This window comes from Solanum dulcamara, chromosome 1 (assembly GCF_947179165.1).
Source record: "Solanum dulcamara chromosome 1, daSolDulc1.2, whole genome shotgun sequence".
NCBI classification, from domain to species: Eukaryota; Viridiplantae; Streptophyta; class Magnoliopsida; order Solanales; family Solanaceae; genus Solanum; species Solanum dulcamara.
In genome coordinates this window covers 4,659,354-4,676,131 of record NC_077237.1, presented here as the reverse complement: position 1 = coordinate 4,676,131, position 16,778 = coordinate 4,659,354, and the positions used below count along the sequence as shown (strand labels likewise).

Genomic DNA, 16,778 nt, shown 5'->3' with positions numbered 1-16,778 from the left:
GGATGAATTTCAATAATTTTATCGTATTTTTTAATACTAGTATAATTACAATATTGTCTTAGTGGTAATAAGAAATTGTTTGATATATAAAGCCAAATTATGCATATATTGTAATATAAAATTTAGTAATACAATTAATAATATAAGAATTATAGTATCAAAATATTTTTTATTGATGTGTTTGTTAATAATGTCCTTGAATCTTTAATATGTTCTAGAAAGTTCTTTGTCCATTTATTATTTTTCATGTAGTGGGGCTTTTCCTTGGAGACCAAGTTTTCCTTTCAACATCAAAAAATAAAAGAAATAATATTCTCCACTAGTGATAGTGACAATTAATTCCTAGGGGACTAAGGTTTCAAGTAAGATTTTGGATTTGAATTTAAATAAATACTTAAAAGGCAGGGACAAAGTTAATATTATAGTTGTGAATTTAATAAATTATGTAATTTTGATTTAAGCTATGTATTTGTGTTTAAAAGTTTATTTAATTATAAATTTAAAATCCAACAAGGATAATTCATCTCTATTGATAGTCGTGCTAGATTATGTTGTTCCAACACATCTTTATTCTCGAGAACTAATTACTTACTTGAGGTTTGCCTCCGTAAACAATGAATGTTATGCTCTATCTGTAGTGAACATTTTTTATGCCATGCAAGATTTGCTTAAGATTTGAATAAAGTTCTAAAATATTATTCTTATTATTATTATAAGGCGGGTAATCTTTATTTATTATTTATTTATTTATTAACAAACTTTAAGATTGTCTAAGCCAAAACTTTGAGGGCCTAAAGAAAAAAGATTTTATTAGCCTCCTATTGAGGATAATTAGGATAAACAGACCTAGGTGATTCCTTGATATACTCATATACTTAAGGGTAGACAGTGGATTGAGATGTCTCTAACTAGTCTGATTTTGTTTTGATAGTTGATCTCGATTTGATAAGGTGGATGGATTTAAGGGATGAGTCATTCGTTTGGACTTAATTTTCCGCATCGATCTAATCTCGATACCAATTAAGTCCCGTCTCAAAAGTAGTTATTTTCTAATATACAAATTTTAGTAATTTACCTTAAAAGTTCAAAAAAAAAATTTATTAATAAAAGTTAAGTAGTCTTTCTTTATTTTTTTCATTTTTTGACAAACTTCAATATTGTCTAGCCAAAACTTTGAGGGCCTAAAGAAAGAAGTTTTATTAGCCAAAACTTCTAATTAGATAATTGTAATGAATAGAATAGTTTGCTAAAAAATAAGATAAAACCCCATGAAGCAAATGAATAATTTAATGATTTAAAAATTAATAACCCTCTCAATCCAAAATTTTTGATTAATAATTCATTGTTCGATTAATTTAGATGGCCATTAAATATGGCATAGAAATTCTTTATTTTCATACACAAATTCAAGAACGGATGAATTTCAATAATTCCATCATATTTTTTAAGACTAGTATAATTACAATATTGTCTTAGTGGTAATAAGAAATTGTTTGATATATAAAGCCAAATTATGCATATATTGTAATATAAAATTTAGTAATACAATTAATAATATAAGAATTATAGTATCAAAATATTTTTATTGATGTGTTTGGTTAATAATGTACTTGAATCTTTAATATGTTCTAGAAAGTTCTTTGTCCATTTATTATTTTTCATGTAGTGGGGCTTCTCCTTGGAGACCAAGTTCTCCTTTCAACATCAAAAAATAAAAGAAATAGTATTCTCCACTAGTGATACTGACAACTAATTCCAAGTAAGAATTTGGATTTGAATTTAAATAAATACTTAAAAGGTAGGGACAAAGTTAATATTATAGTTGTGAATTTAATAAATTATGTAATTTTGATTTAAGCTATGTATTTGTGTTTAAAAGTTTATTTAATTATATATTTAAAATCCAACAAGGATAATTCATCTCTATTGATAGTCGTGCTAGATTATGTTATTCCAACACATCATTATTTTCCAGAACTAATTACTGATTTAATGTCTGCCTCTGTAAATAATGAATGTTGTGATCTATCTGTAGTGAACATTCTTTATGCCACGCAAAATCTGCTTAAAATTTGAATAAAGTTTTAAAATATTATTATTATTATTATTATTATTATTATTATTATAAGGCAGGTAGTCTTTATTTATTTATTATTTTTCTTTTTTAACAAACTTTAAGATTGTCTAAGCCAAAACTTTGAGGGCCTAAAGAAAAAAAGATTTTATTAGCCTCCTATTGAGGATAATTAGGGTAAACAGAGCTAGGTGATTCCTTGATATACTCATATACTTAAGGGTGGACAGTGGATCGAGATGTCTCTAACTAGTCTGATTTTATTTTAATAGTTGATCTCGATTTGATAAGGTGGAATAAATTGAAGGGATGAGTCATTCATTTAGGCTTAATTTTTTGCATCGATCCAATCTCGATACTAGTTAAGTTCCGTCTCAAAATATATTTTAAAAACAGAGAGTAGAAAAAAATAGTCATTATCAATGGTTATTTTGCAACAATAATCGTTAACAATGGCCAAAAACCATTGTTTACCCCACCCCACCCCACCCCCCACCCCCGCTGCACTCTAGTCATTGCGTGAATTTAACAAATACTTAGAGCAAGTTTTAAGTTTCAAAAATTATTATAATTTTCTGCTTTTACCTATAACGTTTGGTGTATTCGTTTCATCTCTTATTTTTTAAAATTTCGTAACTATTTTATTATCATTTTTTTGAAATCATGAATTTATTGATACTTCCTAAATTTATCTCTTCATAATAAGGCATTCAATCTCATCAAAATCACGAATTCATAAATGCTTATAAGATGAGTAAATGTTCATTTAATGGACTAAGAACTAGAATAAAATAATATGTCACTTAGCTAATTTTACAACCAACAGAATTAATTTAAAAGATATATCCTTGATTTATAATTAGATAATTATAATGAATAGAATAGTTTGCTAAGAAAATAATCAAATAAAACCCCATGAAATAAATGAATAATATATATGATTCAGAAATTAATAACCCTCTCAATCCAATTTTTTTTTTGAGTAATAATTCATTATTCGATTAATTTAAATTGCATCAAGTAAGACATAGACAATGAAAAACTTCTTTATTTTCATAACACAAATTAAGGATCAAAATCTATGCTAAATGATGAATGAATTTTAATCATTTCATCACATTTTTTTAATAATATAATTATAATATTATCTTAGTTGTAACAAAAAATATTTGATATAACATCAAATTATACAAATATTGTATTTATTTTTTTATTGGATGTTTGATTAATAATGTACTTGAATCTATTATATATTCTAGAAAGTTCTTTTGTCCATTTGATTTTCACGTGTAGTGGATCTTTCCTTTGAGACTAAGTTTTCCCTTTCAACATAAAAAAACAAAAAAGAAAATGATATTTTCCACAATTGAATTTACCAATTTATTCCTTGTGGATTAAGGTTTTCATGGTTCTCTCCACATTACTAAAAAAAATAGTACTTAACACTAATAATAAATTAGAGATTTCGATTTTGAATTTAAAATTTTCTTAATAGTTAGGGATTGAGATGTTATTATAGTTATGAATTCGTAAATTATGTAATTTAAATTTAAATTTTTATATTTAAAAATTTATTTAATAATATATTTGAAACTCAACAAGAATAATATGTCTCTATTGATAGAAAAGTATTTTATTTTGAACTTTATACAATACAAATTTAAATGAATCGAATTAATAAATTTTAAATATAAAATGATAATAATTTTAAAAATTTTCTCTTATAAGTTGTTAGATGTCATTGTCGTTGAAATTTCTATCAGTATATATCTTTCCTTTCCCTTTTTTTTTTGCCATAAAACATTTGATAATAATTTTCTCCATGAATAGTCGTATCATACAGTGCAAATTTTTCAAAAAATGATGTTATTTTGGATTAATAATAACTGAGAGATGTCTGTATTAATTACAATAAATAAATGTTATGATATTTTTATCTGTCATTTCTTACTGTTAGAATCGGTTCAAATGTGTCATCTTGACACTTTTTTGACAATTACCAAAATATATTAAGTATGTGTAATGCACTCACCTGACGTGTCAAAGACAACAAATTAAATAAAGACACGTGGTGTGTGTATATATATATATATATATATATATATATATAATAATTATCAAATAATGACTTTTGAATAGAAAAAAATGACCAATAATTTGATGACACGTGACATTTTTTTTTATCCAAATAATAATTTTTTTAAAAAAATAAAAATTAACAACTATTAACCCCACTCACCCCACCGTCATCTTCTCCAACCCTACCCACCCCAACCCTAACCGCTCCCCCACACCCGTCATCTTCTCCAACCCCTTCCCCACCCCACCAAATCTTCTTCTCCTCCAACACTCACCCAACGCTATTCATATTATCTAAAGAGGAAAAAATGGAGCTATAATGACAAACAAAAATATAAATCAAATTGGATCAAAAAATTCGACGAATCTCCATTTTTTTCGGTAAGATTAATACAAATCTAAAATTATTTTCTTTGAAATTGTTAAAGAATTCAAACCTTAAAGAACCCACAACAAAATTTAATGTCCAATTAAAAAATAAATGGGCTATTCTCCAATTTCTCAGATTTCTAAGAACAACTTCAACAATACAAGTAGTAATCTTTGAATCCAACTTATCAAGTTCTTGGTTTTTTGATGAATCAAGAGGCTTAGTGAATATGTGAACAAATCTATCAACGAGGGGAGGGAAATTTATGGGTTTTGGCCAAATGAGTGTTGAAGAAAATGCAGAGGTTTTTATAGTAGCTTATGTATATAATAGGTTTTTATAGTAGAGGTTTTTATAGTAGCTTATGTATATAATAGGTTCTACAACACCCCAACGCCACCCCTCCACTCCCTAGGGAAAAGGCAAAATAATACGACAATTAAATACCCCAAATCTTTCTTTCTTTTTTTTGAAGTAAAGAGAAAGAGTGTGATGAAAATACAGAATCTTTTGGCCTATGAATCCAATTAAATTTCTAAAGAATGCACTTAATATATACTCTTGTTCTTTCTTCCTATATTAGCCTTGAGGTTATGTTTAATACCAATTGTGTTTTTTCTTTATATATGAAAATTTGGATAAAGATGAACGGCAATACAAGATTGTTGACATGGTAAATACTCTTTATTTTCAATTTTAATGTTGTTGATTCGAGTTTTTGTATGCAAATATGGGCATGATTTACGCAATATTTGTATACGTTAGTATAATTCGCTATACAATTCACAATTTTTGTATAACGTTTGTATATTTCACTATACGATTCATGCACAACATTTGTATAATTCGCTATACAAGTATATATTTGCTTCTCGGCATAATTTTCCCAAGAAACAATGATTCAGTGACTAGATTAAGAGGCAGATGGGTAAATAGTTTAAGCCATAAATCCAACTAAGATAAATAATTTATATTGAATCTAATTTAGGTAAATACTTTACCTAATAAATTCAATTTGTCTAATTTCCCTACAATTAATAAATCAGGCCCATATTTACATACAAAAACTCGAATCAACAACATTAAAATTGAAAATAAAGAGTATTTACCATGTCAACAATCTTGTATTGCCGTTCATCTTTATCCAAATTTTCATATATAAAGAAAAAACACGATTGGTATTAAACATAACCTCAAGGCTAATATAGGAAGAAAGAACAAGAGTATATATTAAGTGCATTCTTTAGAAATTTAATTGGATTCATAGGCCAAAAGATTCTGTATTTTCATCACACTCTTTCTCTTTACTTCAAAAAAAAGAAAGAAAGATTTGGGGTATTTAATTGTCGTATTATTTTGCCTTTTCCCTAGGGAGTGGAGGGGTGGCGTTGGGGTGTTGTAGAACCTATTATAAACATAAGCTACTATAAAAACCTCTACATATTCTCTTTCTTCTTCACTAAACACTGAAAAACACTGAAAAACAAGTTTTTGCAATTCAACTTTAGCCAGTGAGTTTTCTTGACTATTTCTGTGTTTGTTTTTCATAAAGATTACTTTTTTATGCATTTTTATGAAATGGGTGTTTAAATCTTTGATTATATGTTCTTTTACTTACAAAAATCTTTGATTATTTGTGCTGTACTTACAAAACCTTGTTTGTTTTCTGGTTTGATTCGTATACATTTCTTGGATTTTGGGTTCTCTTTGTGTTTCTTGGAAGTGTGTAGATAAAGTAGGTTGTTTTATGTATGATCACCTTGTTGTCATTTTCTTGGAGAGTTTGTTGTTTCATTTTTATTACTTTGTTGGTGTCTTTAGTTTTGTTTGGTCTGATGTTAATGTAGAGAACAATCAATGGAGCTAACTAACGTTGCAGTCTCTGAAAACCAACAGCTCTCTGCTGACCCTCTGCCTTTTGCACGAAGGTTGGGATCTTACATTTATTCTCTCTTTTAATGGAGTTAGAAAAAACAAATGATTGAAAAAAGAAGATTAGAAAAAATGAATTTTTGTAAGTTATGTGTTGATTTTGTTTTGTAGTTATCAGTTGGAAGCCCTGGAGACTGCATTAAAGCAGAACACAATTGTTTACTTGGAGACTGGTTCTGGAAAGACCTTGATTGCAATTATGCTTCTTAGAAGCTATGCTTACCTTCTTCGAAAGCCTTCTCCCTATATAGCTGTTTTCTTGGTCCCGACTGTTGTTCTGGTGACTCAGGTATTCTAGCTTCTCAATTGAGTCTGTACAGTTAATGATCCCATTAGTTTTCTTATGCTTTGGGTTTGTTATACTGTTTGAGGCTCAAAAATGTCTATTTGAATTATCCTAAAGTTGTTGATCTTGTGATTTGATAATTACAAGCAAGGAGATGCTCTGATGATGCATACTGACTTAAAAGTGGGCAAATATTGGGGAGAAATGGGTGTTGATTTTTGGGATGCTGCTACATGGAAACAACAAGTGGACGATCATGAGGTGTGTACGAACTGTATTTTATCTTCAGTGATAAATTATTAACCGTTGCTTGAGTTGGCATTGAATATGGCTACATTGTTCTTAAAAGAACTCCAGTCCTAAAGCTACTAAACAACTATATAGGAATAATACGGAAGTGGCTGTTTATCAATCCTCTCTATTGCCCAAACTAATGGTACATGGAATATATGCTTCTATGCTAAAGTAATGCCCACATCTATATAAAAATGCCCACAGCTGAAGTGTCAAGCCTGCCACAACCTAAGTCTGGGTTAAAATTCGAGATTATTTTATCTCGCGTTTGGTTATGAGTATTAATTACTCCCAGAATACATTTTGTACGAAAACGGTGGGATATCCCAACCCATGCGATATCCTTGTCTATCCCATCCTGGTAACCATTAGAGATTAAAATTGCAGTGAACCGAAGCAACATTTTGTACCGATTAGTTAAGGAAAACAAATGGTTGTAAAAGCTATTGAAATTTAGCTGCTCATGTTTGCTGGAATTGGGATCTCATGGAATAGTAATATGCTAAATGCTATTCTCCAAGGGAGGTTGCAAATGAGCTGCTGTTGTTTGCCTTAAGATTCTTTTTTTTTGGCAGGGCTCTCTTTGAATATATTAGATCCGATGTTCAGCATTTATATGCTAGGAATTAAGTTAGGTGTTGTATATATATTACTTGGATGCGTCATAAGTGATCACCGCAGAGTTTCGTCTTTCAGGTACTTGTTATGACTCCGGCAATACTACTTGCTGCTTTGAGGCACAGTTTTTTACACATAGACATGATAAAAGTTATAATATTTGACGAGTGCCACAATGCACGAGGCAGACACCCATATGCCAGCATAATGATGGTACGCTGTTTGTGCTAAGATTGAATTTTCTGTTGAACAGTTTGTGCTAATTGTTGATTATATTTTCTGAAGTAGTTCAATTTCTTCATCTGGACAATGCTGTTATATAATACGTGTCACTCTCGCGGTTCCCTACTTCTCATGGACAGTACCCTACTTGTTACGTCATTAAGCAGAAAGAATGGAGCAGCATTGTATCAACTACAATTGTTGTCTTTGTTAATGGATATCATTATTATTGTGTAGTTACTTCCACTTTAACAATATTTTATATCAAAAGTTGACCAAAAGGAGATATTAAAGAGAATGCGCGAAGACATGTATAGTGGATGAATTCTTTTACAGGCACACTTTGCAATGTGTACATTTACCTGATGTGGAAGCCCCTGTGGGCAAGCCATTGGTTCTTTTGTACATATGTGACCCACATAAGAAAAGAGTTGACTAGAATCCTGCTTGCGCATGACTTGGTATGGTGCTTGAACAATTCTTTATCTTAGAGGGTTAATTTTCTTTCAGGAATTTTATCATCCGCAGTTAACCCGTGAGAGCGCACAACTTCCAAGAATATTTGGGATGACTGCTTCCCCTATAAAGTCTAAAGGTTGGCGGGATTCGATCTTATAGCTTTGGACATCTTTTGAGATGTTTGTACGTCATACTGTTTAAGAACTGGTTATCTCACTTCCTCTGGATTCTCATGTTATACTTTTTATGCAGGTTCTAGCACGGCAGATAGTTATTGGCAAAAGATTCATGACCTCGAGAATCTTATGAATTCCAAGGTTCTCTCAATTAATCTTCTTGTAGTTCAGAGAAGAGAACTGTGCAAGCATTAAAGTTTTAGCTCTTGGATGATTGTCATATCGTTTTTATATGCAAAAAGTCATAAACACACATTTAAACATACATTCCGTTCCTCTAATTGTGATGTCCCTTTGCAAATGAAGGTATACACGTGTAGCAGTGAATCTGTTCTGGCGGAGTATATCCCATTCTCAAATCCAAAGCTGAAGATATATGAACATGTGGATATTCCTTGCACATTGTTTGTTACTTTAGCTCGTGACCTGGAAAGGTTGAAAGAAAAGGTAAACGTCAATTCTTTAGCCAGTGGATTTTGTCTTTATACTTTGCAGAAAGTTCATGCAAACCGTTCGTCCTGCTCCGAAGATATCAATTATCATTTAGCTTATGTTGCCTCTTTCCTTCTCTATAATTGTGTGCAACCAGAAAACGGAAAGTGTCTTGAAAGAATATTGAGACTACTACTAAACCTTAATTTATCCTTATAGTAGTAATTGGAGCAATCATGTTGGTTTGTTCAACATAAACTTTTCTTATCATTGCAGCATGAATGTTCGATTTCAAAGTCAAATCTTTCTTTTATGAGTGCTGGATCTGCAAGAACACGTTTATCAAAACTTCATACGGCTTTCTTATTTTGTTTGAGTGAGATGGGTGCTTGGCTGGCTTTCAAGGTAAATTCCTTGCTGGTGCAAAAATAAATAAATAAATGTTTTGGCTTTGATCATTTTCCTAACATAACCTTGTTTTGAATCAAATCAGGCAGCTGAGTTCTTGTCCCGTGAAGAAATTGATTTCCTTTCATGGGGAGAACTCGATGCATGTGCTCAAACGATTGTTAGAGATTTCAGTTTGGGTGCATCTAAGATTTTCTTGGCTCGCTTACCTTCTGGTATCATAATTAGCAACATCCATTTTCTTTTCTCCCTGAGCTGTAAGATTGTTTTTGATTTCTCTCTGCTATCTGTCTCTCTCTCACTCTCTCTCTCTTCCCTGTAAACGTAGGGCCGCATTGGTCAATTGGTGGTGATATTCAGGCAAATGCGGATGCTGGATATTTGTCATCCAAAGTTAATTGTCTTCTACAGTCTCTTCTCGAGTACAGGTGAGAGCGGTTGGATATTGAATCTACTAATTAGTCAAAAGCTTTAATGTCAGTTCAATCTATTGGAAGTTTGGAGAATAAATAGAAAAAAAGATGAATCTACTAATTAGTCAAAAGCTTTAATGTCAGTTCAATCTATTGGAAGTTTGGAGAATAAATAGAAAAAAAGAGAAGTGGTTGGTTGGATTCTCTCAACATTTTGTGTCTGCGAGAGACTCCTTCAAAGAAGGAAGGTCATCTTTTTGTTCCCCTAGGCGAAATGGACCTGCTTTACTTTTCTTTCAGAGATTTTGATGATATCTGATTTAGTGTTGATGCAATTAAATATTTGTAAAATCTTACAGGCTTACTGTTCTTTTGTATTGTTCTTGAGCTTACTTTGGATTCATCAATAATTATATGAACTTTCCCTGGGATTTAATTTGGACTGTTTCTGAGATTATCCATTCTGTTGTTGGGAAATAGGATTATATATTTAGTGATTACTTACAAACAATCTTATCGTTGGTAACAGGGACCAGAAGGATTTGAGATGCATCATATTTGTTGAGAGAATTATTACCGCCATTGTTCTTCGGTCTCTGTTGAATGAGTTGCTTCCGGCACTAAGTGGTTGGAGAACCGAGTACACAGCAGGGCATATTTCTGTGGTCCAGTCACAGAGTAGGAAAATACAAAATAAAATTGTTGAAGAATTTCGCAAGGGATTGGTAAGTCTAAAATTTGTTTTTTTGATTTCTAGATAATTTCTGAAGATTTAAAGTCTGATATCCATGCAAACATTGCAGGTGAACATTATTGTAGCAACATCTATTCTTGAAGAGGGCTTGGATGTTCAAAGTTGTAACCTTGTCATTCGATTTGATCCCTCAGCTACTGTTTGTAGCTTTATACAATCACGTGGACGAGCTCGAATGCAAAACTCCGACTTTCTTCTGATGGTCAGAAGGTATGTTTTGTCAATCTATTCTAATTGATACTATGAAAGTTTTTCGGAGCTCTGTTGTTTGCGCCTACTGTTATAAAAAGATTAAATGAATAATTTAAAAGAATCTAATAGACAAACAATTACTTTAGCTCTTGACATTTTGTGCAAGTATCAATGATAAAATTTGGAAGATTTGATTATAACAATGGACTGATCATTCTCATTTTGACTCAAATACTAGTGGGGATGATTCAACCCTTACTCGCATGCAAAACTATATGGCTAGTGGGGAGATAATGCGGCAAGAATCATTACGTCATGCTTCTATTCCATGTTCACCTCTAGATGATGAATTGTATGATGAGCCTTGCTACAAAGTTGAAAGCACGGGAGCAGTTGTCACCCTCAGTTCTAGCGTGTCATTGTTATACTTCTATTGCTCAAGGCTACCGTCGGATGGGTTTGTACTGCATATTCCTTGCTATGTGTTAAGGATTCTAGTATCTTTGAGTATTTCATGTGTTAAATATTGCATTATGGTCTGACATTCAATTCAATTGTAGGTACTTTAAACCAAATCCTAGGTTCGTGATTGATAAGGAAACAGGAACCTGCACGCTACAACTTCCCAAAAATTGCCCACTGCAAAGAATTATTAGCGTACAGGGGAATAGCAAAATATTGAAGCAACTTGCATGCCTGAAAGCTTGTAAAGAACTTCATCGTGAAGGTGCCTTGACTGACAATCTTGTTCCTGATATCCTGGAGGAAGAAACCATCAACAAAGAAATGGGTAATTCTAATATCTTTTATCTAATGTGGTTTTCTTAGACTCTGGTACTTGACTTCTAAGTTCTAACTTATTATATTGTGCAGAATGTAAAATTCAAATTATTGAAGAATCAAAATACTTTCCGCCAGAATTTGTCAGTCATTGCAGCAATGAGTCAGAAGCAGTGTACTACTGCTATCTAGTTGAGTTGCAACATGACTCTTGCAACGATTTCCAGCTTCATGGGATTATACTTGCTGTTAGGACAAGGCTCAAGTGTGATGATGAAATATTGGCATTTGACTTGGACGTTGATAGGAGGGGACGCTTGCAAGTTCAACTTAATTATAGTAAAGTTGTTACACTTACCTCTGAAGAGGTGACTATAATTTTGATGGCTTTTATCATCTCTTTACTTGTTACAGAAATGGTTGGTGATACTTTTTATGTATCTATCTCTCTCTCTCCAGATTCGACGGTGTCAGAGGTTTCAAGTCAGCATCTTCAGAATTCTTCTTGACCGTGATCTGATTAAACTGCAGGACGCATTGGCTGCAGTTGAATCACCTATTGGTTCTGCAGTTTCTGATTATCTTTTGCTCCCTTCTTTGGGTACTACCCCTGAGATAAATTGGAAATGTGTGAATTCTTTACTGTTTCCGTCTCAAGTTCTTGAGGATAAGCATATGGATTGCTGTTCTACACAAGATCGCAAACACAGTGTGAACACCAAAACTGGGGTGGTATGTAGCTGCATGTTGGAGAATTCATTGGTTTTTACACCTCATAATGGCCATATATACTGCATTACCGGTTTTTTGGATAATTTGGATTGCAACTCATTGTTGGATATGAGAACTGGAGAATCCATTACCTACAGAGAATACTACAAAAAGCGGTTTGTACAATTAGCTTCTGATTTCCTGGTGCACCTTTTCCATAAATCATCTTTTGGTTTCAAAATATTAAGTAAGGTGCGATCTACAGGCATGGGATCAACATATGCTATGAAGGAGAATCACTTCTTAGGGGAAAACATATTAATAAAGTGCACAATTACCTTCAGAGATGCAGAACTCAGAAGGCTAAAGGTTTGATCATATGGTTCTCCTTTTGTTGTAATGCTTATATATGATCACTTAGCTATGGCATCCTTTGCAGATTCAACTGACTCATCTGTTGAGTTGCCTCCTGAACTTTGTTCCCTCATCATGTCACCTATCTCTATTTCTACCCTTCATACCTATTCATATGTTCCTTCGATCATGCATCGGATTGAGTCCTTGGTTATGGCCTCAAAGTTGAAAAGAATGCATTTGGATCACTGCACACTAAATGTTCTTATTCCAACTGCTAAGGTATGTGCTGCTATGATCTCATCTCAGATCTTTGCTCTAATTAGATCAGTCTTTCTTAAGCTGTGAGCTTCGTTCATACTCTTGTGCTCGCAACTTACTCCGTGTTTTATTATTTTAGATTTTGGAAGCAATGACAACGAAGAAATGCCTCGAGAAGTTTCATTTGGAATCACTCGAGACACTTGGAGACTCTTTCCTCAAATATGCTGCCAGTATACGGCTGTTCAAGACTTACGAAAATCATCATGAGGGTCTTCTCACCGTTAAGAAAAACCAAATCATTTCTAATGCTGCACTATGCAGTCTTGGATGTGCTCGTAAAATACCGGTAGGTATTCCTTGGTGATCAGCTTCATTTCTCTATTAATCATGGGTGATTGTTTTTCTTTCCGATATGTCTCATTGATGCTTAAGGACAACAAGGGGATATTTTCTTGTACACTTTGATCAAAGATCCGATATTGACTGTTAATCATGCCTGCCACCTAAAAGTTATCAACGCTCGCATATAAATATTCTCTACTTCCTGTCCTTCTCCACACAACTGTCTACTGTTTGTTATAATAGAAATTAGTAGTTATTCATATATGTAAAACATGTGGTGCATCAATTGGAGTACAGTATTTTAGGACATGTCAATTTTGAGTGAGTGCTTTTGGATACTTGTATTAGCAAATATCCCAGTTGATTTTCAAAAACTTCCTACAGTTCCTTAATATTTTATTGGTTTAAGTGCATATTCTTGTGCATTGGTGGATGCAAATGCTGTCTGAATTCTTTTCCTTTTTTCTTCTTTGGTTTTCCCTTCAATAAATACCTTTGATTACAGGGATTTATCCGTAATGAACCGTTCGATCTTAAAGCGTGGATCATTCCTGGTGATAATTCTCAAGTTCACTGCTTCGACGAAGAGTTCCTAACTTCCTCAGATAAAATGTATAGTAGGGTAAAACATAAGATTAAAAGTAAGAGAGTAGCTGATGTGGTTGAGGCACTAATAGGTGCCTACCTCAGCTCGGGTGGGGAAGTAGCGGCTTTATCATTTATGAAATGGCTTGGGGTGGACATCAATTTTGTTGATGCACCTATGTCAAGACACTTTCCCATGAATACTGAGAAGCTAGTCAATGTCAGATACTTGGAATCCCTGCTACATTACAAGTTCAATGATCCTTCTCTGCTTGTTGAAGCATTAACTCATGGATCTTACATGCTACCCGAGATTCCACGATGCTATCAGGTTATTCTCGTAAATAAATATTATCTATCTAATGTTGTTAAATACTTCGATCTATATTTTGCAGTTTGATTACTTAAATATAATGTTGCCTAGATTGGTAAAGATGTGAACCTAAACATTTCATTAACCTAAGGCTGCATAGCATTTTATGGTTGTTCTTACAGCTGCCAGTGCCAAGGAAAAAAAGTGCATTGTTTTATTCATCCAAGGAAGTTTCATGGTTTTATATAATGATAATATGAATCCTGTCTTGTTCTCTTTGCATCTTATTTTTAATTCAATTTTGGACCAATCTATTGTATGAGCGCTCAAGATGAGTAATATAATAGAAACAAGGGCAGTACTTTGTGGCTCTTAAGACAGCTGAGAAAGAAATGAAACAATGTTGAGACTAAGAATGTCAAGTTCGGCCTTTCCTAACTAATTATGAGTTCCCAAGTAGAAATTGACTGCTATAGCATCAAGATCGGCGTTTTCAGAATAGGTTTCTTATCCTAAGATAATGCCAGTAGTTGTTCAATTCTTGAAGGATATGATAGAGCCTTGGTTAAATGGAGCATTTGGTGCTAATGGGCTTCTTCTATGACAAGAAATGGACAACAGCTGATTTTGGTTTTGGAATTTACAATGACCATCATTTCATTTGGGATACTTTGTGTATGCCATTTCCGTGCCTTACTTGATCTGATTCTGCATGGGGAAATCAATACAAGAGGCAAGCCTATTCTTTAGTGGAAAAATTACACGAACTTGGGACTGAAGGAGAACCAGCATTATACGCATCTTAGGTGTTTTGACTTGTGGAAATCACATTCTTGGGCTGCAGGGCTGACTGATTTTCCATTTGGGAGAAATCAAGAGAGTACAAGTGAAGCAATCAATGCATATTATGCAGCAGCATTGATGGGATTTGCGTATGGAGATGCAGATCTTGTTTCGGTTGGCTCAACTCTTGCAGCCTTGGAAATTCAGGCATCTCAGACTTGGTGGCATGTAAAAGGAGACGACAAAATCTATGGACCAAGTGTTGTCAAGAAAAAGAAGGTGGTTGGTATTTTGTGGTCTAGAAAAAGAGTAGGGGAGAATAAATATAGAGGCCGTTTGGATTGACCTATAAGCTGTTTTCAGTTTTTTTGAGTGTTTGGCTGGCCAACTTAAAGTCATTTTGTGCTTAAAATAAGCCCCAATAAATAATTGGATTTATTTGGATGAACTTATTTAAACATTTTATAAGTTGAAAACAGCTTATAAGTCAAAAAAAAAAGGTTGGCCTGCACCTTTTATTTTTTTAACTTATAAGCAGTTTTCAACTTATAAGCTGCTTAAAAATAAGTCAATCCAAACAGGTTAATAATGAGGAACAGAGAGTACCAATGAGTTTAATGACCAATGTCATAAAGTTCTTGTTTTTACACTGGACCATTTTCTTGAAGCTTTTTTACTTGAAATATGCATCATGATCAATTGAGTCCACAAAATGAACCATTTTGTTGTGTCGTGGTTTCTTTGCGGTATGTTCAGCCTTCCTTGCACACTAATAGAGGATAGATTCACATTGCCTACATTCATAGTTTGTTCTTTTAAAATCAATATTCACGTCTTTTTAAACTCACTTGATTCAAATGCTGATATGATCACCTGGCTTTGCAGCGCTTGGAATTTCTTGGAGATGCAGTGCTAGATTATGTTGTTACAGCACATCTCTATTTCAAATATCCAGGACTGACTCCAGGACTAATTACTGATTTGAGGTCTGCATCCGTAAACAATGAATGTTATGCTCAATCTGCAGTTAAGGCTGGCCTGCACAAGCACATTCTTCATGCCTCGCAAGATCTTCAAAGGCAGATATTTAGTACTGTTGAGGATTTCGAGAAATTGGATCTTGTGTCCACATTTGGATGGGAGGCTGAAACTACTTTCCCAAAGGTATTGCATACGTGCCTCAAATTTAAGATATAGAAGAAGTTACTGAATGCTCTTCTGTAATCAAAGTGTAAATCTTTCTCATTTTCGAGAGCTTCAACTGAAGATTACTGCAGATTAATTGCTACAGGTATAACTCAGTTTTGTTTTTGGTTTGCTATAGGTGCTTGGAGATATTATTGAGTCCCTTGGAGGTGCGATCTTTGTTGATTCTGGCTTCGATAAAGATATTACCTTTCAGAGCATACGACCTCTTTTGGAACCATTGGTTACACCTGAGACATTAAAGCCCCATCCGGTAAGAGAGTTAAGTGAACTATGTGACCAGAAAGGTTATATAAAGAAGAAGGATATCGTCTCTCGTGAGAATGGTGTAGCATATATTACAATAGAGGTTGAAGCAAATGGCGTTACTCACAAGAGCACATGTTCGGGACGAGACAAACTAATGGCCAGGAAGGTGGCTAGCAAAAATGTGCTCAAGTCTCTGAAAGAATGTCCATCCAATGCTTAGCAGTAGTTACAAAATTTCCAGAAATGCTTAATATTTTTAAGGGTCATTTTGGTTGTTTGATTTCTGCCCTTATTAGAACTGTTTGGATGTGTTCTTTCATTGTATTTTATGTTCTGTCAAAATTTATTGTAATGTACTATTGGATTTGTTGTTATGTAACAATGAAGATAATCATTTATGGTTATTTTCTTTAGTAAAGGGAGATTAAGCCAAAAAATCTTTTTTTTTCCCAAATAGTCTCAACATCCTCGTTGAGAGTCGC

The 16,778-nt window shown here is 33.1% G+C and overlaps 1 protein-coding gene across 1 annotated transcript; it reads left to right on the top strand.

Annotated features, from left to right (window-relative positions):
- The first annotated feature begins 5,931 nt into the window (after window positions 1-5,931).
- Window positions 5,932-16,700, top strand: LOC129899040 (endoribonuclease Dicer homolog 2). The gene is made up of 23 exons (XM_055973804.1): window positions 5,932-6,034; window positions 6,371-6,451; window positions 6,567-6,744; window positions 6,889-7,002; window positions 7,732-7,866; window positions 8,386-8,470; window positions 8,587-8,651; window positions 8,817-8,957; window positions 9,219-9,347; window positions 9,436-9,565; window positions 9,679-9,778; window positions 10,293-10,488; window positions 10,567-10,727; window positions 10,948-11,166; window positions 11,270-11,499; window positions 11,583-11,857; window positions 11,949-12,376; window positions 12,466-12,569; window positions 12,640-12,836; window positions 12,955-13,164; window positions 13,666-14,076; window positions 15,727-16,005; window positions 16,166-16,700. Exons 2-23 carry the CDS (start codon window positions 6,381-6,383, stop codon window positions 16,514-16,516), a joined length of 4,209 nt encoding a protein of 1,402 aa, XP_055829779.1. The 5' UTR covers window positions 5,932-6,034; window positions 6,371-6,380; the 3' UTR covers window positions 16,517-16,700.
- The last annotated feature ends 78 nt before the right edge of the window (window positions 16,701-16,778 follow it).